This window comes from Artibeus jamaicensis, unplaced genomic scaffold, assembly GCF_021234435.1.
Source record: "Artibeus jamaicensis isolate MK-2021 breed Jamaican fruit bat unplaced genomic scaffold, CSHL_Jam_final contig_685, whole genome shotgun sequence".
In the NCBI taxonomy this organism is placed as follows: domain Eukaryota; kingdom Metazoa; phylum Chordata; class Mammalia; order Chiroptera; family Phyllostomidae; genus Artibeus; species Artibeus jamaicensis.
The window spans coordinates 17488298-17516178 of NW_026521924.1; the positions used below are offsets into that span (position 1 = coordinate 17488298).

The following is a 27881-nucleotide window of genomic DNA, read 5'->3' on the forward strand; positions in this document are numbered from 1 at the left end:
TTCAAGTTGTACTGATTTCAGGGCTGAGGCTCGGAAAATACAAGGTGAGCCTGGAACATCTTTTGATACTAGGAAAAAGAGAAGGAAATGCTCAACAATAGATGGGGCTTGTTAAAAGAACACCAGCCAGTCTGAAGGAGCACTTAATGGCCAAAGATAGAAAAATTGAGCAATAAGCTAATGATAGGATCCAATTTTTTCCGAAATGAAATTCATATAACATATAATTAAACATTTTAAAATGTGCAATTCGGTGACCATTTTGGTTATGTATAACTCATAGGTTCTTTAACAACTGTTTTGAAAGAAGTTTGAGGTAGGTGAGGGTTAGCTCCTCTACAATCTCACCAAACAAAGCAAGTTCCAGGGTAGACTCTGGTATACTTTGCAACATTAATTAAACAAAAATTTATTAGCAAGCAGGCACAAAACAATTCACACAATCTATCCTAGAAGGTCAAGTAAGTCCCAGCCCTCTCCCCTTCTGACTGTTTAAATTGCCACTTGCAAGAAAGATTCACTCAAGGCAGAAGTGACAAAATTCCAGAGGCAGAGGTTCTGCTCTTGGAGTCACATTAGAAATGCTCCGACTGAAGGCTAGACAAAGAATAGGTTAGGAATTAGGCCTCAGGCACCATCTCCAAGGGAAGAAGTTACAGGCCTTCCTAGATTCTTCTGTCTTCATGCAAGTATAGAAAGTATCCACTTCTTTTGAATACTCCAATTTCACCAATGAGAGCCTACTTCTAAAATTTATTTTGCTAATTAGCAAGACACTCACCAATAAAAATCCAAAAGGTTTCTGGCAGTCACATGCTAATTAGCAAAGGTATAGCTTAACCTTTAGAGAGCAAAGCACTGAGGACAGCCACCTGTGGAGTGTGGCCTTTCTGATACAAGTTAGATGACCACAGTAGAGTGAGATGATGCTTTATTAAAGCTATTCATTGCCATTTAAGTTGAAGCAGCTAATTGGCACATATATACTACCAGATGGTCTGCGCAGAATTATGTAAAAATTATAGACATCATAACTCCTTGGTAAAGACTTTACGGATTGGAGGCTAGCCAAGAGATTTAAACTAGACATAACATTACTGTTAACAGATATGAGGGGTGGGGGATCTGATCAAGTGTTTCTAAGCTTGTATACTTCTAATATCTCTGCTCTTACCCCTCCTTAAAACTGTACGCTCCCCAAGCCATATGTGGCTATTTAAACTTAAATTAATGGCCCCCGCTGGCGTGGCTCAGTGGATTGAGTGCCAGCCTGCTAACCAAAGGGTCCCTGGTTCAAGTCCAGTCAGGGCAGGTGCCTGGCTTGTAAGCCAGGTCCCCAGTATGGAGTGTACAAGAAGCAACCACACATTGATGTTTCTCTTCCTCTCCTCCCTCCCTTCCTCTCTCTCTAAAAATAAATAAATAAAATTTATAAAAATAAATTTAAATTAATGGCTCTGACGCAAATAGCTCAGTTGATTAGAGCATCACCCCAATATGGAAAATAATTCTACAAAGAGGCATTCACAGATAAGTTCAAAGAAAGCTCCTAGGTTCTGAGTTTCTTCTCAGAGTTCTACCTGACTTTGATCATCTATTTTGATCCACGCAGCCAGGAAATGAGGTTTCACTCTTCACAAATCCCATTTAGCAACAACCCCCAAGTCATGGTTTGCTACCATGTTCTCAGGGCTTATTGTACCTACAGTGTTATCGTCGATGTTTGGGTGGAAATGATTTTTTTCCTGGCAAACCTGTGATTATAAAATGGGCAGTAAATTTTAGATATAATTTTTGTTGTTTTTTTTGGTTTGAACACCCAGTGGCTATTCTCCTTCGGAGAAGCTGGGCCCATAGGCAGCAGCCACGGTGCCCAGATGAAACGACGGCATGACTCTAAAACCCACTTCCACAAGGATTGGCAGTGGCGAGTTGCCATGCGGTTTAACCAGCTGGGTGTGGAAGACTTACAGACACAAGACCCGGCAAGCCGAAGCACATGGCATGGCCCACAACCATCTGGCCCACAGTGAGATGCCCCAGGTGAGATAGCGCACCAAAGTGCAAGTGGGCGGAGCTTCAACTTGGAGGAGTTAAAGGCAACAGGCATCCACAAAAAGGTGGCCCGGACCATTGGGATCTCAGGGGATCCCAGGAGGCGAAACAAGTCCACTGAGTTCCTGCAGGCCAGAGTGCAGCAGCAGAAGGAATACCGCTTCAAGTTCATCTTCTGCCCCCCAGAAGGGAGAGAGCCTTGAAAAAGACCTCAAATTGGCCGCCCAACTGACAGGACCAGTCATGCCCCTACGGAATGTCTACAAGAAGGAGAAAGCCAGGCTCATCACAGAGGAGAACTTCAAGGCTGTTGCCAGTCTTCGAAAGGCCTGCACCAATGCTCCTCTTTGGCATCCGGGCCAAGGAAAAAAAAGAGCCAAGGAAGCTGCAGAACAGGATGTTGAAAAGAAAATGAAAGTGCTGTTGGCAATTTGTGATTTAGAAAATAAATAAATAAGTATTTTGTTATTTAGTTTTACGGAGAGGGGAAAGGAGGAAGAAAGAGAGAAAAATATTGATGAGAGAGAAACATTGATTGGTTGCCTCTTGTGCGAACCCCAAGTGGGGACCAAAGCTGCAGCCCAGGCAAGTGCCCTGATGGGGATCCAATGGGGAGCCCTGCGCCTTGCCAGGCGATGCCCAGGCAACTGAGCCACACTGGTCAGGGCTAGTTTTTATTTTTAAGACTTGTTCTTCAGAATCAGGTTTGCTTTGGGAAACAAAACCCTGAAAATATAAAATAATGTGGAATATTTACTGAGTCTACTTACAGAAACTGAACTTGTACTTAATCTTCGAGGACTACTCCTGTTACACATAAAGTGAGGCACACCTGAAATTCTTAAAAGAGAAACTCAAGCCCTGGCTGGCTGGCTCAGTTGGCTGGAGCATCATTTTGGACACCAAAAGGTTGTGGGTTCGGTTCCCAGTCAGGGCACATACCTAAGTTGCAGGTTTGATCCCCAGTTGGGGTTCATACAGGCAACAACCAATCGATGTCTCTGTCACATCAATGTTTCTCTCTCTCTTCCTTCCTCTCTGTCTCTAAAAATCAATAAACATATCCTTGGATGAGGATTTTTTTTAATTTTAAAAAGAAGGAAAGAAACTCAATCCTTCGATGGTGTGTTATTTATAACCCCTAGAGCCAAACTTAGTCTACAGGTCCAGACTGCAAATTTCCCAATGAACAGATGAGAGTTCATTTTACCCACCTCTTTTGCTCAACAGCAAATGCTGACTTACAATGAAAAGTATGTAAGTAGAAGGGTTAAAAGAATGGTGCTTAAACATTCTGATCAATTTGTAAACCTTTTTACTGTAAAATAAAACAGAAAACCACATAAAACAAATATATAGCTTACTGAATGATTATAAGGCAAACATCCTTATAACCCACTACCCAGATCAACTGAAGGGCATTCCCAGCAATTCCCTAGGTCTCTCTCTGTGTCCTGTCCCAGCCGCAATCCTCTCTTCCCTCCAAAGTAAACACATATATCCTGGCTTTTATAGTAACACATATCGTCACTTCCTTGCATTTAAAAAATGGTTTTCTACCTTAATGCACATCCCTTTACACTATAGTTTAGTGTTAGCCTTTTTAAAAAATTTGATTCAACTTTTATTTATTTTTAGAGAGAGAAAAAGGGAAGGAGACAGAGAGGGAGAAACACATTGTATGTGAGAGAAACATTGCTCAGTTGCCTCTTGCATGCCCCCAACCAGGGACCTGGCCTGCACCCCCGGCATATGTCCTGACTGGGAACCAAACTGGTGACCTTTTGATTAGCAGGCCGGCACTCAATCCACTGAGCCACACCAGCCAGCAATGATTTAATTGTTAAATCTCTTCTAATTTACAGGTCCTCTCCTTCACCTCACTCCTCCCCATGTCTTTTTTTTCCCCCTTCCTTACAATTCATCTGTTGAAGAACTTGGGGCATTTAACCTATTGAACATTCCACAATCTGTTTTTTGCTAACTACATACTTTGTCTTCAGTATATTTTACAAATGGCAGCTGGATCCAGAGGCGTGACCAATTTTGGATTGATCACCTTGGCAAAACTTTGGCAGCAGAGTGTTATTTCACCAGGAGACATCATTTTTGTTTTATTTTATTTTATTTTATTTTTTGTCCTTACCTGAGGACATTTTTTTTTACTGCTTTTAGAGAGAGAGGGTTTAGGCAAAAGGGAAGGAAAGGAGAAAGAGAGGGAGAGAAACACCTATGTGGGGGAGAAACACTGACTGGTTGCCTTTTGTACACGCTCCAACCAGGGACTGAACCTGCAACCTGGGCACGTTCTGTGGCTCTAAATCCAACCTGCAACCAACAGGTCTGCAGGACGATGGCCAACCAAGTGGGCCAGACTGGCTAGGGCGATTTTTGTTTGTTTTTGTGATGTTAGTACCTATTAATGCTCAATGCTTAGATCAACTGGGGTTGCAAAATTACACTATACTATCATTTTGTTTCCATTTATAAGCTGGAATAATTTCATAAAGAGAAATTTCCTCTCACTTACTATATGGTTACCTAGTGGTACAGAAAAGTCAAGACAAATGCTTAATTTTTTCCCTTTTGTTTATCCAGTCTTCAAGATAATAAATTTGTTCCCTCTCAATGCTTTTAATTTGACTAATTAGGTTTTCTTTTAAATATTATTATGAATGCCCAGACTGAAACATATTCACAGGTTTCGGTCCATTTCAATTCTTTTCCTAAAGCTCAAATTGCCCACCTTTGGTCAGTGGGAGCCTCTCCAAGCTGGATCCTGAGTCCTTTTGAGATGGCCCCAGTAGCCAGCCTTTGTTAGCTTCCATGTCACCTGGCACGACAATGTTCCAGGATCACTTTGTGCATGTCCTGCCCTAAACCTACAATCTGCCATTTCTCTCAGAAGCCTTGGTTTCTTTCAATGGGTAAATGGTATTTTAGGATCACAATTGGGCCCCAAGGATGCTCGTTGATACTGGGTTGGTCACGGTTTCCAAACCTTTTAACAGACATAAACAGATACACACACATACTCAAATACCTACAGGGACCAGGCAGGTGACCAACGAAGAGAGAAGAAGCACAGGGATTGTGGTAAAAGACAGTGTGCTTTTTCTAAAGGACATAGATCTTCAAATTGTTCAAAAGAAGCTGAAAATATAAACTTTTAACATAAAATTTTAAAACACTGACAATTAATTTAAAAAATAAAACACATGGTCAAATCCATGGCCAGATGTGGTCCTTAGACCATGTGCACTCCCGCCCTGAAATTTTAACCAGCATTATAGACTCAGAGTCACACTGTTGCTCATGTATGAAAATATCTGGGGAAGTAAGAGGATTCTCAGTTTCTTTCAGGAAAAAACAAGCTATAATAAGAAAGAAGGAATGTATAATTATCTCCCTCTTCCCAACTCTCTAAATCACTAGGAAGAAAAGCTTTTTCTTTTTCTATACAAAAATCATTTTCTTTCTAGAACAATGGTGTAAAAAGAAAAAAGTCAACTATTAGAATAAACTCAAAGAAATTCTGTAAATAAGGTCTTAACAAAGGGAACTCTTCCAAAGCACTAATTCAAAAAGATATAGGCACCCTCTGTTCATTGCAGCGTCATGTACAACAGCCAAGATATGGAAGCAACCCAAGTGTCTATCAACAGACAAGTGGATAAAAAAAGTTGTGGTACATGTATGCAGGAGAATATTACTTGGCCATAAAAAAGAATGAAATCTTACCATTTGTGACAGCATGGATGGACCTAGAGGGTATTATGAAATAAGCCAAGCAAAGAAAGGCAAATACCATATGATTTCACTTACGTGGGGAACCTAAAGAACAAAATAAACAAACAAAACAGAAACAGACTCATAGATAAAGGGGACAAACTGACAGTTGCCAGAGGGGAGGGTGTTGGGGATCTGGGCGAAAAAGATAAAGGAATTAAGAAGGACAAATTGGTAGTTACAAAACAGTCATGGGTATGTAAAGTACAGTCTAGGGAATTTAGTCAATAATATTGTAATAACTATGCATGGTGCCAGGTAGGTATCTGAAATATCTGGGGGGGGGGGGAGTGGGAGAGGGAGGAATCATGTTGTAAATTATATATCTACATATAATTTAACCACTTGTTTAACACTACACTGTACACCTGCAACTAATATAAAATAATATGGAATGTCAACTGTAATTAAAAAATAAAATTAAAAGAAAAAAAGGGAAAAAAAAGAAAGAAACTCATCTTGGCTAGTATGGCTCAGTTGGTTGGGTGTCATTCCGCAAACTGAAGGATCGCAAGTTCAATTCCAGATCCAGGCACCTCCGGAGGTTTCAGGTTTGGTCCCTGGGCAGGGTGCGTACAAAAGACAACCAATCGATGTTTCTCTCCCTCTTTCTCCCCCGCCTTTCCCTCTCTCTAAGGTCAATAAGCATGTCCTTGGGTGAGGATAAAAAAATAATCTATTTAAAAAAAAAGAAACTCAAGGAAGTTTTTTATACCTAAGCTCTTAGCGTCTAAGGATGAGAACCAGCACAAGTTTCACTGCAAATGCATGATCATGCCCTTACCCTCATTTTTACTTGTTCTAAAAAGAAAAGAAGCTAACAGCATTGCCACATCACTTAGATCCCCTTTTGGAAGTAGCAGAGACAACAGAAAGCTGCTGGGAAAAGAGAAATAAGATGTGAAAGTTTTAAATAGCCCCAAAGAATGTCTAGGGCTGGGCCTCATTATCAAGAAAAACTTGGTTGTGTTTGGCTCCTTTGGTAGTAGTACCATGTAACCTACCCCAAACTCCAGAAAGTACAGAAATCACGGGATTGCCCTGGCTGGTGTGGCTCAGTGGGTTGCGTGTGGGCCTGCAAACCAAATGGTTACAGGTTCTGTTCCCAGTCAGGGCATATGCCTGGGTTTCAGGCCAGGTCACCAAGTGCGGGGTGTGCGAGAGGCAATCACACACTGATGTTTCTCCCCCTCTCTCTCCTTCCCTCCTCCTCTTCCTGGAAATAAATAAACAAAATTTCAAGCAACAACAATAACAAAAAGAAATCACAGGATTAACCTTTTCAGTTCAAAGACAAGAGAATGTCAGACTACATTAAAGCAAAAACCGTAACAGCACTCACAGGTATTTTCCCCTGGTTTCTGTCACTTTCTGTCAAAGAAAATAAGAACCTCAAGCCATCTAAGGGCATCCAAGGTTTTAGGGATCCCAAGCACAAGGAAGGAAGGAACTAGAAACTTCCCTGACTATACCGTGAGCCTCCCCCTGCCAGCCTCACAGCTCAGTCTCAAGGTCCTGTGCACTCTAGGGCTACTTTATTCTGTATGCTTTCAGATCATAACATTTTAGGCTGATCTCACATTTGGAAACTAGGCCCTAAGCCAAGGTCAGAAGAAGAGTAAAGTTGGGGGAGGAAACCATGGGCTCAAACTACCATTCTCACAGGTGACTCACTAGGGAGCCAGATACAGCAGCCCCTGCCTTGGTCCTGAAGCCTTCCTGGGTGTGTCTCACTAGGGAAGAGAAAAACAGCTTTGTCTCTGGCACTGGCTGGACATTAGCTTGTCCATTACCTACCCTCTAGAAATTCCACCAGTAGAATGGAGGCAGTTTTGTAGTGACAAAGGAGTAAGTACAAACTAACTTTTGTAGTTCCTTTGACTACAGAAAATGAAAAAAAATTTTTCCCTCATTATCCCTTGTACCTTCAAACTGGTGACCCTGTACTTTCTATGAATGTTTGAACACTAATAAGCATAACTAATATCTACTGAACTCTTATCATATTCTATTGTAAATATTTGACAGGTATTAACCCTTTGAAGTAGCTACTATCGTATTATTCCCATTTCAAACACGAGGAAACTGAGGCATAGAGTAGTCACTTGCCCAGAATCACAAAGCCAGTAAGTATCCAATCCAAGACAACCTCACAGCCTGTACTTCTATTTCCTTTTTACTATAAAATTTTCAAACACACAGAAAAGTTAAAAGAATATGCTAATCAGCAATTTATCTGTCATCTAGATTAAATATTAACACCTTGCCACATTTTTATCTGTGTGTATAAATTTTTCTGTGTATACATTTGCTACATCATACCTCTCCCCAAAACACTTCTACATGTAGCTCTTAAAAAATAAGGATGTTCTCCTATATACCACAATACTATTACCACATCCAAGAAATTACAGTTCCCTATCATCATCTAATATCTAATGTATCGTCAACATATTCTAAAGGTCCCCCAAACATGTTATAGCTGTTTTTTCCAAACCAGAATCCAATCAAGATTCACCTATTCCACTTAGTCATAATGTCTCCTTGGTCTAGAACAGTCCTCTCACCTTGTCTTTTTCATGACAACGACTTTCCTCACTGGAAGATATTTTTAAATTAACTTTAGAGAGAGGAAAGGGGAGAAAGAGACACGTTGATTGGTTGGCTCGCATTCACGCCTGTTTGGGGATTGAACTCATAACCTTTTGGTGTATGACATTCCAACCAACTGAGCACCTGGCCAGGAACCATAGTTCCTTTTAAAAGGCAGGGAACCGCTTAGTTCTTTCCTTCTAATTATTAATTTTCAGAGTAAGAAATTGGTAAAATAGCCACATCTAACGATGATGTGTACTTTTTTCTCTCCTCACCCCTTTGCTGAACATAACTATGGACACATGGACTTTCATTTATTCAGTGTTTTACACTTACTTGATGCTCAGAACACCCTACATACAGACAGCAGGAGCCCCTCTGAGCTGGGTCCCCTGTTCTTTTGACATAGTACCATTAGTACTTGAGGACATTACATTGCTTTCCATCTTAACAGATGTCCCAGCCAGGCCTGCACACTTACATGCGACATTCCACAACCTTCCCCAGAGGGAAGCACGTGCCTATGGAGGGCTCCAAAAAACTGAGAAAAATACAGTGTTAAGAGCAGATGTGTCACGTCTTATGGGTATCAACTTAATTTTAACCTGGGACTTAAAAGATTATCAGGTCCAGCTACCCATGCCCAGCTAAGACTCCCCAACGAGTGGCCGTTGAACCTTGTGGCCTAAACGTGGGCTCCACAGGGAACTCACCTCCCCTGAGACATCCCAGGCCGTCTCGGGGCTGCTGCTCTATACTGAGTTGCTTGTAGCTCCCACCCATTACTTCTGGAGTAGGAATCTCTAAGAAACTCAGGTTTAAAGGGCCCACTTAATGGTCTCTGAGGAATTCAGCCCTAAAGAGTAATTTCCTCTTCTGTTCCCTCCCTTGTATTTAAACAGGTGGGTTTATTTCCTGGATATGACAGAACGATTTTCCAAATGCCATGCTATGACTCACAAAGCCCTACTGCTTTTTAGACCACTTCATACACTTCCATAAAAACATAAAGCCCTGGCCTGGTGGGTCAGTTGATTGGAACATCACGCTGTTTACCAAAAAGGTTACAAGATCCATCCCCAGCTGGGGTGTGTATGAGAGGCAACCAATCGATATTTGTCTCCCTTTCTCCCTTTTTATCCCTTCCTTTCTCTCTACATCAATAAAAAACATACCCTGGGTATGTTTTTTTAAAAGTTGAAATAAAAACACGTAGCCCTGGCTGGTGTGGATCAGTGGATTGAATGCTAGCCTGTGAACTAAAGGGTTGCAGGTTCGATTCCCAATCAAGGCACATGCCTGGGTTGTGGACCAGGTTCCCAGTATGCAGTGCACAAGAGGCAGCCACACACTGATGTTTCTCTCCCTCTCTTTCTTCCTCCCTTGCTCCTGTCTAAAAAAAACAAAACAAAACAAAACAAAAAAAACTAAATAAAATCTTCTAAAAAATTAAAACATGTAAATATAGTGTGAGCTGGGATTTTAATTTCTACATAAATAAGATCCTTAAGTTCATCCTGAACTCTGTTGCTCTCATATAGATGGCTGCCAAGCACTGCTCATTCCATCTTCTGGAATTTTGTACCCAGTCCCTCATCTCTTCATTTCCCTTAACACGGGTTTGGGACCCCAACAGACCCCTCTGACTTGATCTCATACGATGATCTAAACTTTCCCAGCCTCAGCCCCTCCTCACGCCAACCCACCAGACGCCATCCACCAGCACAGTGGTCCTGCAGCAGCCCCAGCTCAGCAAGCTTCGGCTGCTTTGTATCTGCAGAGGCGGGCTTAGTGTCCAGAGCACTGAAGGTGCTCCGGAAATATTGGTAGAGGGAGGAACTGAAGAAAATGACTGGCTGGGATGCTAGATTTCACTAATCACTGTTGTCAGGAGGAAATTTCCTTGAATTTTAAACAAAAGGTATTTTACACAAAGCTTTAAAAAGCCAACTTCTAAATATTTACAAAAATATTTAGAAACAGGCTTAATAAACATTTAAATTTTTTTAGTCAGTACATATGTACAAATAAATATATTTTAACAATATTTATTTGACAAACAGTTGCACAAAAATTATTCTGGCTGCATGCATCCCCCTTAGTGCTCAGACTTTCTGAAGTCTGAGCACTTCTTTCTGAAGAATCAACTGTAGGAAGGAAGGGAGGAGAGAGAGAGAAAGGTAAGAAAGAAAGAGAGAAATATAAACAACACACCGTTATGTGGAAAAATGCTTGGATTTAAAAAGCATCTAGAAAGAAAATCAAAGCGAAATAACTTCACGTCTGTTAAACTAACAATCATAAGTCACATTTAAAAAGCCAATGGCATCCTGGGAGGAAGTGGTTCCTCCTTCACATTAGACATTCATGCTGGTGCTGCAAATTGGCTCAGGCTTTCTGTTAAACAATCTGGTCCTGCATAATGAGAACTATAAAACTTCTTACACCTGTGGGTCCAGTGATTCAACTGGAAGGACATACCTTAAAAAATAATTTAAAGAAAAACAAAACATCTATACTATTTATATTAGTGACAACCAAGGCAATGCCCAAAGAGGAGAAAGACCAACCTAACCACATATCATCATGTACATCAACACTTAAAATGACAACCATATGGTCTATTTATACTTAAGAACAATGGCTCTGAATTAGACATTTCTTGGTTTGAATCTTAACACTGCCCCTTCTATGCTTTCAAGAAATGTTTCTCTTCTAATAATGGACTTAGACCAGCCAGGACACGCAAGCAGCTCCTTACTCTTGAGGAGATGTGTGCCTTCTTGTTTGAATAGAAAAGAGAGGTGATTAGAGCGCAGTCTCTTGCATCAGACAGCCTGAGTTCACATCTTAGCATGGTCGCTTGCTGGCCATGTGACCTTAGGCAAGTGACTAAACCACTCAACATTCCAGTTGCAACTCATGTGCCTAATATGGCTAATATTAGACCAACACATAACTAATAATATTGCCTACCCACTCCTGACGCCTATGGAGTGCTTAGTGTACTGCCTGACATGTAGTAAGCTCTCAGTAAATGTTAGCAATTCGTATTCTTCCATTAATATTTATTGATCACCCACCATGGTCCAAGCATTGCATTGCATGTATTCACTACATTTACTCCTACAAGAACCTTACAGGGTGAGTGTTGTTATGCAGAAAGGTTAAATAAATGAGCTCAGAGAGGGATCTATGTGTATAGGAAATGAACAGGGGAATGGTTGGTAGATCACAACTATAGTATATAAAATGAAATGCACTTATACATCTGTAATGATATCCATAATTACAGCTTAGTAATCACCAGGTTCACTTTGTTTAAAGTTAGTCAAGTTTCTTTGTATTTTTAAGTAGAAGCAAGTAACTGAATTGGGGACCCAGTTCATCGCTTTCATTGAGCCATGCCCGGCTTTCTCCCAAGCAGAGACCAGGCCGTGTATTAAATGTCACTTGAGTGCTGGCTTCTGACCAGCAGGTGCTTACCTGGAGGAGATAAAGGAGTCCTGGGACAAACAAGGTGAGTGGGTACAGAGACTGGTATGTTGCTAAGGCAAGAAAAATAGCACTGAGGAAGGCACTACCTGTAAAGAGAAAGAAATGTGTGGCACAATCCAGTCTCATCAATCAGGAGTAGAGCCAAAGGGTCCCCCAAACAAGATTAACTTTGGAAACTATGGAAACTCACACAGAGAGCCTTTTGGCTTGAATTCCGATGAAAGGAAAACAAGGAAGTCAAAACCGTTTACCTTCAGTAACCTGAGATACCATAGGAATATTTTTGTAACATTTGCAGACCCAGGAAGATTTTACAAAACTTCAGCACAATGGTGAATAAAGGAATCAAGTCTATTAACATCCATGTCCTATTTAAGTTACCAATTGATTAAGCCTACAGCCCATCACTACTTTTATTTTTAATTTCGAGAGTACGTTTACTAAAGCTGGGGACAGTGAAGCAAAGGAAGGACTTAGGAGAGAGAAGCAAGAGAGGAGAGCCAAGGTGGGGTGCTTTAGCTCCCTAGAAATGTCGCAGGGAAGAAGTGAGTCATGTGGGGTTGCATGGACTCATGGAGAAGTAAGTCTTGGTGACAGGAAGTGGGCCAAGGTGGGGTTAGAGTTTAAGAGAAAGAGAGCAGAAGTACATGCCCAAGAGAAGGAGGGGTGCAGGTGTGTTCCAAGGAAAGCACATTCCCATCACTGTTTTTTTATTTTACTGTTTTACTTTTAGATAAGAGGGTGAGGGGGAAGAAAGAAAGGAAGAGAAACATCAATATGCGAAAGAAACATCAATGGGTTGCCTCTCGCATGCCCCCAACTGGGAACCTGGCCCACAACCCAGGCACGTGTCCCTGACTGGGAATCCAACCGGCAACCTTTTAGTCTACAGGTCGGTGCTCAGTCCACTGAGCCACGCCAGCCAGGGCCCCAACTCTATTTTTATAACACCCTTCCTTGCATGCTATCTTCAGGACAGTGTTTATTAATTTTTCAAATTTCATTAATTTTATTAATAATGTTCTCATTCCTTACATAAAATGGGCCACTTATGGAATCATTAAACATGATATTATAAAAAATTTGCAATGACATGGAAAGTGCTTACAATCCTTTTAAGTGAAGGTTATGAAGAAGATATATACTATGATTTCTTTAAAAATATGCATAAACAATTTTATTAACGTCACCCCAATAAATTCATTAAAAAATAAAATAAAATAAAATACATGTATAAACACATTTTTAGAAACGCCTAGGCCACAAAGTTCGCAGTGGTTATCTCTGTGTTGTAGAATTGTGGATGATTTTTCATACTTTTGCTTCTCTGTATTTCCTAAACTTTCTATAATGAACATGGTTTGTTTTTGTCATAAGAAAAAAACTGATTTCTTTTTTTCAAAAACAGACAAACAGCTATTCCCTTTCAGATGGTTTAAGACAACAAAGTACACTAAAGCCAAGGCTATAGAAGCCTAGTTTATAACAGAAGTTTAAAAGTAGCCTAGAAATCAGTAGAGTGTAATTGACTGTCCAAGACTAGTGTCCTATAATGACAATGCTTCATAAAATGACAGTATCCAGTCACTCTTATTAGTGTGGGGTCAACTGTTCACTGAAAATAACAGACATCCTCTTAACAGCTCCTCCTAAAAGGAGAAACTAGTTACCCCACTCAATCTGAGCAGTTCCACCCTTTCCTGACCCAGCTCCAGAGACAGACAGAAGGATTTCTTTGCCTGCCAAAGTGCTATATCTTCTTGAAACATCTAAGAGCCATCCTGGAAGGGTGAGGGTTATAAATGTGACTACTTCATGGGAAAAGGGGTGGAAAGCAAAGAACTTTAAGTGTGACGTCCCTTAAACCAAAGAAACTCATCAGCTAGGGACAATCCCTGGTTGAAATGAAATGGAAGGAAGCCAGAGAAAGGAGGAAGCTGGACGTAGAAGATAAAGGACAGAATTCTATGGGGTGGGCTATCGTGCCATGTTAATTAGTGCTGGACACGACATCCTGGACCCAGGGTACTTGTAAAGATAACTTGTAAAGATAACAGGATCACACCCAGCAAAGCTGTGCCGCCAGCAGAAGCCCCCAGAGACCTGTTCGGCCACAGACACCTAGAACTAGGTCCAGGTCCAGTCTGAGACAGGAAGATGGCAGTGGTGGCACTCTAGAGTCCAACAACTAGGACAGGTTCAGGACCCCTTGACCTGGCCAACAATCTGAATGACGTTTTTGTAGGAAACTGGCTAAGAGCAGGAAGAAAACTGGAAAAAAAACTTTTAATTAAATATGTTTTTCTACAGAGATTGGGAGAGAAGAGGCCCATGTGTCTGTTACCACCAGAGGGAGGCTAATGTTCCAGCTGCATCCATTCTCACAAACATGGTGAAAACGAACACATGACTTTCACCTCTCTCTCCCCAAGATAACACCAGAGTGAAATAAACACAGCCACCTCCTGTCCTAATTGCCTGCAATCAGTAATTACTTGTCTGGAGCAGCTATTTGTTGTAAGGCCCAGGAGAAAAGAAAGGGCTCATAGCCTAGAAGAAAATGGACGGGCCAGTTTTAGAATACATGCTTCCAAGATCAGGAAGCAGCAGCCTTCCTTCCTTGGAAGAAAGAATTAGGAAAGAAAAATCTGTTCCTTCTGCTAGTCTCTCTGCCAGTAAGTGACATCAGCATCTGCCAGACACCCCGGCTACTCCCCACCCCTCCAGGCCCGCACTCCTTCCACCAGCCGCCATGCCCTGCGGATCCACCTCTGGAACGCCCCCACTGCAGCTCTTGCTCTCACTACCTCTTGCTAGTTGTCAGCAGCCTCCTCCTCCTCAAAGGTCTCCCAACCCCCTCGCATCTAGTCCATCCTCCATAGAAGCGCAGAAGGAATCTTTTAAAAACACAGTTTAAATTGTCACAAGCCCTCTATAAAGACTTCTGATAGTTCCACTTCATCTACCGGGTTAAGTCCAAACACTAACAACAAACAAGACCAGAACCCCTCACTCTCTGAGTTTATTTCTCCAGTTCCACCTCTCACCACTCTCCTACACACACCCCATCCTCCAGCTACGCTGGGACACACCTCAATTTCTAAAAAATCATGCCCTTTCTTCTGTGTCTGTTCTCAGGCTATTCCTTCTACTTAAGGTGTCCTTCCCTGCCCTCGCTCTGGTAGAGACCTATCCTCCAGAGGCCAGTTGACATGTCACGTCCTCCAGAGGCCTAAGCAGAGATGATAATTATGGTGATTAAAGCTAACATTTATTGATCACTTACTTGGTGCCAGGCACCTTCCTCTACATCCAGAACAGTGCCTGACTCTAACCAAAATAATAATAATAACAGTAGCCCTGAGTAAACATGACAACAACCCTGCGAAAGCTCTATTTTTCTACTCATTTTTATTATACCCATTTTACAGGTAAAGAAACCAAGGTACAGAAACAGAAAGGTTAAGTCACATATCACTTTAAGTAATGGAATCACTCAGCTAATTCCAGTGCCGTTCCTCTTAGTTCATTCAATATTCTCATTCAATACTGATACAATCTTAAAATAATTTGCTAATGTTTACCTCTTCCCCCATTTGTCTGTGAGTTTCTCAATGGCAAAAAACCTCTTTTAACTTTGAATCTCCAGCACCTAGCACAGTGCCTGGCCCTGTGTTGAATGAATGAATGAATAGAATCTAATGATAAAATGTTATCTTTTAAAATGCAAGCATATTAAATAACACCAATGTTCTTTTTTAAAAATGAGATAAAACCAACATACAACATTATATTAGTTTCAGATATACAACATGTTTAATATTTGTATTTGCTAAGTGATCACTACAATAAGTCTAGCTGAAACCAATGTTCTTGAAGAAGGAAAACTCACGGGGAATGTAACATGGGCAAAACACAAAATAAATTTGACTCCTGATAAAACAGACTGCAGAATGGCAGTTGAGAACTTGCTTTGCCGGGGATGGGGCACGGAGAACACTCTTGGTGGTGTAGGTTACTGGATGGCTGAGACCTGCGATCTGGGGATGGAAATGTGGTACTGCAACAGTCAGGAGCCTGGTGTGTAGGGTGCTGGGCAGATATGGATGGAGCACATGAACAGTCTGAGCAACAGTGAGCCCTGGCTGGTGTGGCTCAGTGGATTCCGTCCTGGCCGGAGAACCAAAAGGTTGCCAGTTCAATTCCCAGTCAGGGCACATGACCCAGTTATGGGCCAGGTCCCCGACTGGGGGCCTGCAAAGGCAACCAATTGATGTATCTCTCACACATCAATGTTTCTCTCTCTCCATTACCATCTCTCTAAAAATAAACAAGTAAAATATTTTTTAAAAAGTGAGGGGAAATATGGAGGCACATGAGAGACTCACAGGGTTGCTATGTTTTGAAAGAAGCTAGAAGGAGTGAGAAAAGTGGGCTAGGAAGGCATAAGAAGGGTAATATGTGCATGAAGGAAAAGATAACTTCAACCATTTTAGACAAACTGTGCAACACGCAAACATTTCTGAGGCGCCAGCTCTATGCCGAGCCTGTGCTGAGTGCCAGAGACTGGTGACTCAGACAGGCTGTCTTCAGGGAGCTCCCAGTAAACAATGACAAACACAGGAGGAAAGTATGAAGGGAGTATATGCCTAGCCCATCAGGAAAAGCCGACACCTGAGTTTAGAACAGTGAGTAGGTGAAGCCAGCAGTCCAAGAGAACAGCATTTGCACAGGCAGGAAAGCAAGAGAGCATGGTGTGCTCAGGATGGAAGGGTGGGGAGTGTAATTAGCTCAACATGGCAAAAACAGGGTGAGAACTGGGAGAAGTAACTGGAATGGGGGCAAAATGAGCCCTTGTGGATGTTGATAACACTCTGTTTCATAATATGAGTGCTGGTTATATATCATTTTGTGAACATTCACTTAAGTGTACACTAATGATTTGTATTTTTCTGTATACTTTTCTGTATATGAGGGGTGGGCCCAAAAACCCTGGAATTTATTTATAAAAAATTGTGTATTTTTTCTTACATGTTTAAACTTCAGTCACCTTCAAAGTACTCTGCATTTGATACAATACACCTAGTAAGACTTTTTTCCCCACTGCTCAAAACAGTTTTTGAACTCGTTGATTTTGATGCCTTTTAGTGCTTTTCAGTTTTTTTGTTTCGCCTTTCCACATTCACAAAATGTTTCCCTTTGAGGATATTTTTTTCATCAGGGAAAGAAAAAAAGTCTCTTGGGGAGAGATCAGGTGAATAGAGAGGGTGGGGCATTGGGTTCATGCCATTTTTGGTCAAAAACTGAACACTTGGAAAAAATAAAAACAGCAACAAAAACAAAAACAAAAATAAAAAAAAAAACCCTGAACACTCAGCAGGTGTGAGCAGGTGCACTTGTAAATCACCCACCATGAAATTGGCATTGAAAAGCATCTTCAAGAAAAAAATTTCACTGAAGCCAAAGACAGACTCTCACAACCCCACTGGCCGGTACATGGGGGGGCTGCTAGAACACTCGCCCAGCAGGAAGAACCTGTACTACAAGGGGGCCACCCTCCAGAAATAATTCCAGGTTTTGGGGGGGCCCTCCTTGTATATGCTATATTTCAGTAAAAAGTTAATATCTAAAAAATCTCATTTCCTCACATCTTTCAGAATAGCTATCACCAATAAACCAACAACAAGGACTGACAAGGACGTGGGGAAAAGGGAGCCCTCATGCACTGTTGGTGGGAATGCAGACTGGCAGTCACCTCGAAAAATTAAAAATGGAACTGCCTTATAATCCACTTTGGGGAATATATCTGAAGAAACCGGAACACTAATTTAAAAGAATATATGCACCCTTATGTTCATTGCAGCATTGTCTACAACAGTAAAGATTTGGAAGCAGCCCGCGTGTCCATCAGTAAGTGAGTGGATAAAAAGCTGTGGTACATTTACATGATGGAATACTACTCAGCCATAAGAAAGAAGGAAATTTTGCCCTAGCTGGTGTGGCTCAGTGGATTGAGTATCAATCAGCCTGCAAACCAAAGGGTTGCCAGTTCAATTGCCAGTCAGGGCACATGCCTGGGTTTGTGGGTCAAGTCCCCAGTTGGGGGTGCAGGAGAGGCAATCATACACTGATGTTTCTCTTCCTCTCCTTCTCCCTCCCTTCCCCTCTCTCTAAAAATAAAATAAATATTTTTCTTAAAAGAAGAAAATTTTACCTTTTGTCACAGTATGGATGGACCTGAAGAGCATTATGCTAAGGGAAATAAGCCAGTCAGAGAAAGACAAATACCATATGATTTTACTTACATGTGGAATCTAATGAACAAATAAACTAATAAGCAAAACAGAGACAGGCTCATAGAGAGAGAGCAGGCTGACAGTTGTGGGGGTGGGATGGCTCAGTGGAGGGTGAGTAGAGGGACTGAGCAAAAAAGGAGAAAGAAATCATAGACACAAATAACAGCACAGTGACTGTGGGGGTGGAGGAGGGTATAGGGGGTTAAATGGTGACGGAGGCTTGATTTGAGGTGGTGAACTCACAATATAGTATACAGATGATGTGTTGTAGAATCGTGTCCCTGAAACCTGCATAATTTTGTTAATCAGTGTCAGAAATAATAAAAATAAAAAATTGCAGTCAGCAGGTAGGTAGGGGTCAGATCATGGAGAGCTTAGCTTGCACAATCATCTAATAACATCTACCTACAGGCTAAGACAGCACATCTGAAATAATGCCTGAAATGGCAGCCTCAACTGGGCAAGAGCTAGGGCATCCTACCCATCTATAAGGAGTGACCAAGGGGACTGTGAGATTTACCCAAAAAACAAAAATAAAAACCAAACATAATCAACCATTTACTTGTTAGTACAGCCTAGATACCTAGACACTAAATTTTCTGTACAAACCCTGGTCTTTGGCCTTATCGTAGGAATATTAAGCTAAATCAGTCAAATGTATATGTACACTGGCTAGAGTACCAGGGAGTTTCATTATCCACCTAATCTGGCTTTGAATATGTTTCCCAACTCCCTGTTTGTGTCAGGGTACGGGCCAAAACAAGCCTCAGCAAGACCTGGGGTAATGCTCTGCTTCCAGAGACTGCACCTTGAAGTGATCTGGGCCAAGGTAGGTGGCATAGCTGCAGGAGAGCGCAGGAATGTAGGCGAGGTGGAGCTCTGGGGGCTGGCTCAGTGTAGAGACTTCAAGTGGAGTGAGCAGAGACTGCGTCCTGCTGTCCCCAGGATGGGCAGTGGGACAGACTGGAATGTGGTCAAGAGGGCTAAGGTCCCATAGGACATTCAGAAGAGGAAGTGGCACCAGGGCCTGAGCACAGGCGAGACTGCTGGAAAGGAGGAGGTGATGATGGGGCTTGGCCCAAGGCACGCCATTCCTTGCCAAGTGTGCTCTTTTAACAGGGCAGGCTCTGTCAGAGTTGTCCATTCATATCAGTGATGATGATAATTTATCCAGCACATACTCTGTTCCAGCCGGGACTGTAAGCACTTTACGTTTAGTCCTTCCAATTACTCCATGAAGTGGGAACTATTACTATCCCCATTTTACAGAAAAGGAAACTGAAGAACAGAGAGGTTATATGCTCAGGGTCACAACACTAGTGAATAATATGAATAGGGTTTGAACACAGACAGTCTCGTTTCAGACCCCATCTTCTTAAACTGCATCATTATGCTACCTTCTCCTTTTTAAAAAAAGATTTTACTTATTTATTTTTAGAGAGAGGGGAAGGGGAAGAAAGAGAGGGACAGAAACATGGATTGGTTGCCTCCTGCGCATGTGCCAACCAAAGACAAAACGCACAATATGTGCCCTGACCAAGAATAGAACTGGTGACCTTTCGCTTTGCGGAATGATGTCCAACCAACTGACCCACACTGGCCAGCATAGCATTCTTCTTGATCTCAATTTCACTGTACCATAAAAATCCCAATAAGCAGAGTAACTATTTGTTGAGCAGGTTCTACAAAGGAAGCATGTTCAGCATTTTACAGTTCTCACTCCTACACTAATCCAGGAAGCAGATAGTATCTCTGTGATCAACCTGAAGTTCTTAAGGCTGTGCGATCTGCCTGAGGCAAAAGAGCTGGTAACTAGGAAGAGCAGGTTTTGAAGCTGGGTTAATGTGACAAACTCTACCCCAGCCTGCTTCATCCTGGGGTCCTTGGCTCCTCTATGACTCTCTTCATGGGAAGGGCCTTACCCTGGAGCGGTGATTTTCAACCAGAGTGCTACAAGAATTGTTAAACATGCAATACCTACTTAGTAAAGGGCACTGACCTCTTTTTCCTTAGACTATCAAATAAAAAATATGACAACAGCCAATACACCTACAGCTGTTAGGTGTAAATGTCCTATCTTGAACCATATACATATAGGTCATATAACAGAGTTGCACCTTTTAGTCAGGTCGCATAATTAGGTTGCATCTGATTGGTTAATTCTTGGTACCAGAAATCCTGATATTCAAATATAGGCACCTGATTTTTTTAAAAAGTCACTTTGGAAGCCCTGACCAATGTGGCTCAGTTGGTTGGGTGTCTTCCCACAAAGTGAAAGGTCACCAGTTTGATTCCTGATCAAGGCACATGCCTGGGTTGCGGGTTCAGTCCTGGGTCGGTGTGCGCAGGAGAGGCAACAAATCAATGCTTCTCTCTCACTTGGATGCTTCTCCCCCCACCTCTCTCTAAAATAAATAAATAAAATCTTAAAAAATAGAATAAAAAGTCACTTTGGAAAAAAAGGATAGGTAATTACTCTTAATATTTTAAAATCAATTAAAATTATATCTATTTTTGACAAAAAAATATATATGTTTTGGTGTGCCACAGAATTTTAGAAATTAGTGTATGTGTGCCAGGAGATGAAAAAGGTTGAAAATCTCCGCCCTAGAGGAACTGGAGAAGGATATGACGGATGGGATCACCAGGCCTCAGGACCGGCACTCTGCCATGGTTCCTCCAGGGCTGGGCTCCACAAAGAAAACCTCTCATTTTAACCTGTCCCAGTGCTCCCCAGGGGGCTCAGGGGGCTTTTTAAAAGGAGGATACTGGCCCTGGCCCGTTAGCTCAGTTGATGGGAGCATCAGCAATACACCGAGGTTTTAGGTAGATCCCTGGTAGGCACACGTGCAAGAGACAACCAATGAGTATGCAGAAGTAACTGGAACAACAAATCAGTGTCTCTCTCCTTCTCTCTCTCACTCTCTCCCTCCCCCTTCCTCTCTCTTCCTGTCTGAGATCGGTAAATAAGAAAAACAAATCAATAAAAAGGAGGGTATCATTTCATTTTTAAAGATTTTATTTACTGATTTTTAGAGATAGTGTCAGAGACAGGGAGAGAAACATTGATGTGAGGAAGAAACATCAATCACAGGGGGGTGGGCTGGGATGGGAGTAAAAGATAGAAAACTGTACTTGAAAAATAATTACATAAATTTTTTTAATTAAAAAAAAAAAAAAAAAGAAACATCAATCAGTTGCCTCTCATACATGCCCTGACTGACGCTCAGCCCAGGCATGTGCCCCAACCAGGAATCGAACCAGTGACCTTTTACTTTGCAGAACCATGCTCAAACAACTGATCCACACTCCTTAGGGCAAGGAGGATATTATTCAAAGTAACAACCAGACTTCCAGCCAAGATGGAGGCATAAGTAGACACACTGTGCTTCTTCACACAACCAATATTACGGGCAACAAGAATTTAGAAACAAAAAAAAAAAACAACCAGAACTGACAGAAAATTGAACTGTACGGAAGTCCAAAAACCATTCATCCAGACCAGTAAGAGGGGCCGAGTTGGCGGCCGGAGGAGAGGGGTCATGGCGGGAAAAAGCGGTGGCTGGTGGAGCTGGGCACACAGGTAGCAGCTGGCAGACCCCAGGGAGGGAGGCAATGAGCAGACCCTGTGAGGCGCAGGAGGCAACTGGCTAACCATGGTTACACATTCGTGCGTAGATAAACCAGGCAAAAACAGGCAGTGAGACAGACCGCACAGCCCAGGGCCCCAGCCCCTGGAAATAAAGCCCAAAAGCACCGATTGAAAACACTTGTTGGGGCTGAGGTGCCAGGAGAGACTCCCAGACTCACAGGAAAGTTTGTTGGAGAGACCCACAGGGTCCTAGAACATACACAAGCCCACCCACCCAGGAACCAGCACCAGAAGGGCCCAATTTGCTTGTGGGAAATGGAAGAAGAGACTGAAACAGAGAGAGTGGAGCAAGCGCCATTGTCCCCTCTCTGACCCTGCCCCCACATACGGCGTCACAACCCAGTGACTGGGTTGCCCCGCCCTGGTGAACACCTAAGGCTCTGCCACTCATATGTAACAGGCGCAACCAGACCTCCCCCCCAAAAAAATGGCTCAAACAGAAGAACAGATCAAAGCCCCAGAGCCAATACTTTTAAGTGACCAAGAGATAGCTAGCCTATCAGATGCATAGTTCAAAATACTGGTAATCAGGATGCTTACATAATTGGATTATTGTTACAAATTAGATTAAAAATGAAGGCTACACTAAGTGAAATGAAGCAAAATGCACAGGGAACCAATACTGATGGAAACAAAACTGGGACTCAAATCAATAGAGTGGATCAGAAGGAAGAAAGAAACAACCAAACAGAAAAGAATGGAGAAACAAGAATTCAAAAAAAATGAGGAGAGGCTCAGGAACCTCCAGGATATCTTTAAATGTTCCAACATCTGAATTATAGGGGTACCAGAAGGAAAAGAGGAAAAGCAACAAGTGGAAAAATTATTTGAACAAATAATAAAGGAGAACTTCCCTAATCTGGCAAAGGAAATACACTTCCAGGAAGTCCAGGAAGCTCAGAGAGTCCCAAAGAAGTTGCATCTAAGGAAGAATATACCGGGGCACATCACAATTACATTAGCCAAGATTAAAATGAAGGAGAGACTTCTAGAAGCAGCAAGAAATGAGGAGACAGTCACCTACAAAGGAGTTCCCATCAGAATGTTGGCTGATTTCTCAAAAGAGACCTTACAGGCAAGAAGGGGCTGGAAAGAAGTATTCCAAGTTATGAAAGGCAAGGACCTACATCCAAGATTGCTCTATCCAGCAAAGCTTTCATTTAGATGGAAGGGAAGATAAAATGCTTCTCAGATAAGGTCAAGTTGAAGGAGTTCATCATCACCAAGCCCTTATTATATGAAATGTTAAAGGGACTTATCTAAGAAAGAGAAGATAAAAAAATATGAATAGTAGAAAGACAGCAAACTCACAGATATTAATAATCACACCTAAAACAAAAGCGAACTAAGCAAACAATTAGAACAGGGACAGAACCACAGAAATGGAGATCACATGGAGGGCTAGCAACAGGGAACTGGGAGGAGGTGAGAGGGGGAAAAGGTACAGAGAATAAGCAGTATAGATGGAAGGTAGAAAATAAACAGGGGGAGGGCAAGAATAGTATGGGAAATGTACAAGCTAAAGAACTTATGACACATGGACATGAACTAAAGGAGGGGAATATGGATGGGAGGGGGTGTGCCAGGTGAAGGGGAATGAAGGGGGGGAAATGGGACAACTGTAATAGCATAATCAATAAAATATATTTTTCAAAAAGTAACTACCAGCACCACCATTTACTGAGCACTGAGCACAGGCCCCCATACCATACTGAGTGTTTCATGTGCATTTACATTCTCATTCATTCTTTATGTTCAATCCCCATGTTACAGATAAGGAAATGGAGGCCAAAAGAGTTAAGCGACTGGTTCAAAGTGATGCAGCCGGGAAATGGTGGAGCTGGGATTGGCTACCTGATCTGTCTGACACCAGAGCAGCCTAAACTCTTAATCTCGCTGGACTGCCTCTGATACTACTGATTCTTCTTTTTCCTTGGGAAGCAAATGCTGTCACAGAGGCCTCTTTTAGTGTAATAAAGGCTGGAAGGGTCCTTAGTGGCAAACCTCAAATTTCTAGTCTGGAACTCTTCACTGTTGACAAATACCAACAGTAAACAGGCGTTACCTATTAACATCTGTCTGTTTTCCTTTTCAAAGCCTAATGAAGACTACTTCACAGGGACGGAGTATTTTCATTAGATCACTGAGAGGCAGAGTAACCTAGACCAAAGCCCCAACCTTCGAGATGAAACCCAAGCTGCTCTACTAAACTAACATCAACCCTGCCCGCAGACCTGTGTTTCCCGGCCAACACCCCAACAAGGACATCACCATATAACGGTCTGGGCCTTGTCCCAGCCTGTGTCTTTCAGTGTATCCCAGTCAACCCTGGGCGGCCACAAAAGAAGCCAAAAGACAGAGGTAGAAGGAGTAAAGACAGAGCAAAAAAGGCCACTCTGTTCGGGGGGCACCTGCTACATGGGGAGAGAGTTGCGAAGTGTACTGCCACCGTCCCTGTCTTCTTATCCATCAAATTAATGTATTTTCACTTATGTGCTCATTGAAGAAACTTTGGAAAAAAAACAGATATGAAAAAGAAATAAAAACCACACATGAAGTAACTTTACAGAAACAAGTTATCTTTTGAAATCTATGTTCTATTTTTGTTGTACTTTAACATAGTTGAAATAATATTTTATTAAAATATACAATTTTGTATTCTGCTTTAAAAATAAACATATTCTCACATAATCTGCAATTATTTTTAAACATCATGTGCTTAGGCACACTCTATTTTTCTTTTTTAAAAAATTTAAAAAATGTTTTTATTTTAGAGAAAGGGGGAGGGAGGGAGAAAGAGAAGGAGAGAAACATCAATGTGTGGTTGCCTCTCACGTGCCCCCAACCAGGGATCTGGCCTGCAACCCAGGTGTGTGCCCTGACTGGGAATTGAATCCTTTGGTTCTCAGACCAGTGCTCAAACCACTAAGGCACACCAGCCAGGGCTATATTTTTCTTAACTATATGAACAAACCGTGTTTTACTTAGCCATTCCTCTCTTTATTCTGAAGAATTTTCCAATTTTTCCAGTCATCATAAATAATCCTGCATTTAATAACTTCACATCATAAAGGTCTGTTTGTATTTCTGCATTCCTTTAGAACAGAATCTTCAAAAATGTAATTAATAAAGGAAAAGTACAAACATTTTAAGACTATTGCCAAACTGCTTCCCAAGAGGACTAAACAAATTCACGACATGTTGCCTTGTGGGAGAATGCCTATTTGATAGCACCTTTGCCAGCTCTGAAAATTACCTTCTAAAATCTTTGTCAACTTGAAAGGGGGGAAAAAAGCCACTTCTTTGTTATTTCAATTGGCTTTTCTTTATTCATTATCTCTGGAGTTGAATATTTTATCATATTTTTCAGTCATTTACATTCCTTCTTTTGTGAATTCTCCCAACTGTTTTCTCCTTTAAAGAGTTATTCCTTTATTAATGTTAAGTATGTGATACAAGTATGAAATGTAAAAATACAACTTGCAGATTTTATAAGTTAACTAACCTCCTGTATATACTGTTAGTAGGGATTAGTAGCAATATACGCAAAGAGTTAGAGTAGTTCAGAGGCCTAACTAAAATAGAATTCTCCAAATATTTTAACAGATTAGAAATGTTATTTGTGGTGGTCTCTACAGCTGCCAACAATAAAAAATGACAAATGTCCAGCAAAAGGGAAGGCCTGGGACCCCATGACAAAAATACTTGAGGAACAGAGTGGAGGGAGGGAAGGGTGATAAAAGACTTGTACTCATCATTTTATAAGTTTCAATATCTTTTATTGTTTTTTAAAACTGTTTATGCAATTACAGTCGTTCCCACTTTTTCTCCCTTTCCCTACGTCCACCCAGCGTCCCCCTTTCCCTGACAATACCCCTGTTGTTGTCCGTGTCCATGGGTCACGCATAAATGTTCTTTGGGTAACCCCGCCGCCATCTCTCATCCAGTCCCCCCCACTCCCCCCTGGCCACCGTCAGCCTGTTCTGTGTATTTATGCTCTGTTTCTAATTTTGTTTGTTAATTTATTATGTTCATTAGATTCCACATATAAGTGAGATCATGTGGTACTTGTCTTTCAAGGACTTGAATATCTTTTATTCTTACCAAGTACTTGAACTACTCCTAACATTTTTAAAAACTAAATTTAGACTGAAAGTAACTGACAAATATGTAACCAATGTCACACATGATTCATATAAAACGACTGCTTAAAAGTAAAACAAAATTGTGTGTATAAAATTACAAAAATGTCTATAAATTTATTAGACAGTGATATGGAGTGACGCAATAAAAACTTTTTTGTTTTGTGGGACCAAAAACAATGTGCCTGCAAAAAGACACATATAACATTTATAGATGGTTCCCCCCATAACAAAACCTTTTCCATTGACTTAAAAGGTCATAGACAAGATGGTTTTTAAATGGCATAATTTCCATTTTTGTGAGACACCTATTAAATGCAACTTCAGAGGGCATGTCTTTAGCTTTTCTATCTTTGTGCTTGCTATTTTAAAGGTGACATTTTCAAAGTCCAGAGCTCAGTCCCTTCTGCCAGGCTACAGCATATAATCCTTATTTTAATGGACACCAGAAACCTTGATAAGTCAGACTACCTGAATCTGGTGCTCTGAAAACAGGGACTGACGCACTGAGTATTCAAACAGCAAAGAGTCTTCACTATTTCAGAATTGTTTCTGACAAAAAGACCACAATCTTCAGAACAAGATAATTCAGGTTACGCAATATCCAGTCATTTTAAGTAACCTAATGATAAGTTAAAACCAAGTGGCCGACAGAAAGACTATCCACAGCCACAACCATTCCAAGACAGATGATGTCTTGTGAAGACCTAAGTCATTCCCATATGCTACCCTAGAAAAGGCAAGTAAAAGCTTCTATATAAAACTTTTCATTCTTTATTTCCTGAGTGTGCAAACTATTTAGCAACAATGTATGAAAATAAGGACAGTCATACATTTCTTATGGGAGTACAAACTGGTAAAACTCTTGAAGGCAGTATCAGTAATCCTACAGAAGGTACCTACCCAGTGACACAATCTCTAGGACTTCACTGTAAGAAAATAGCTGAGCTCTGGCTGTGTGCTCAGTTGGGGGAGCGTCGTCCCACACACCAGAAGGCTGCAGGTTCTACTCCTGGTCAGGGCACATTCTTGGGTTGTGGGATCAATCCCCAGTGAGGACATGTACGGGAGGCAACGGATCGATGTTTCTCTCTCTTTCCCCACCCTTCCTCCCTCTCCCTCTCTCTAAAATTCAACATATCCTCAGGTGAGGATTAAAAAAAAAAAATTAAAGAAAATAAATGAACATGGATGTGAAAATTACTGTACATTAGAAGTTGATGTACAGTAATTACAGTAATGTACAATAATGTATAGTATTATTTAAATGGCTGAAAACTGAAACATGAGCTAAAAATTTAATTAGTAGAAGTTGGTTAAAGAACTCCTACACATTCTTCCAAATAATGGAACAGTGTGTAGCCATTAAAAGTGACAGACTAGGTGTCTATCGACACATGTAGTAGACTGTATTGTCGGCCCTGATTCTCCACCCCTCCCTATGTCCAGGTCCTTTGCCATGTAACTCTGAAGCGCCCTTCCCTGTGGGCAGGATGGATGTCTCCACCCCTGGGCTGAGATGTGTGTTATGTTTCCATCAGTGGGATATTAGCACATGTGATATAACCAGAAACTTAAAAAGTGCATGCCTGATTGGGCTCGCCCACAGTTGTGCCTCTGCCATCACTATGACAAGAACATACCTAAATTAATCCGTTGGTCCAGGAGGATGACAGACATGCGGAGAAAAGTTCAGTCTAGATTAGCCCCTGATGCATAAACGAGCCTTGATGGAACCAACAAACTGCCTAGCCATGTCCAACCTAGATTAGCTCACCTGAACTGACTTATAGATGTATAAGCTAATGTTTTTGTTGTTTTAAGCTACTGAGTTTGAAGTGGTTTGTTAAATAA

At 41.5% G+C, this 27881-nt stretch overlaps 1 protein-coding gene and 1 pseudogene across 3 annotated transcripts in view; one reads left to right on the forward strand and one right to left on the reverse strand.

The window, feature by feature from the left end:
* PIGU (phosphatidylinositol glycan anchor biosynthesis class U) overlaps positions 1 to 27881 on the reverse strand; it is a 96245-nt gene that overhangs the window by 29930 nt on the left and 38434 nt on the right. For all 3 annotated transcript variants that reach the window (XM_053671137.1, XM_037164450.2, XM_037164451.2), the window contains exon 7: positions 11926 to 12023. In XM_053671137.1, the coding sequence (XP_053527112.1) occupies positions 11926 to 12023 (98 nt within the window). The remainder of the gene's footprint in view (positions 1 to 11925; positions 12024 to 27881) is intronic.
* LOC119063347 (60S ribosomal protein L13-like) lies at positions 1891 to 2508 on the forward strand (annotated as a pseudogene).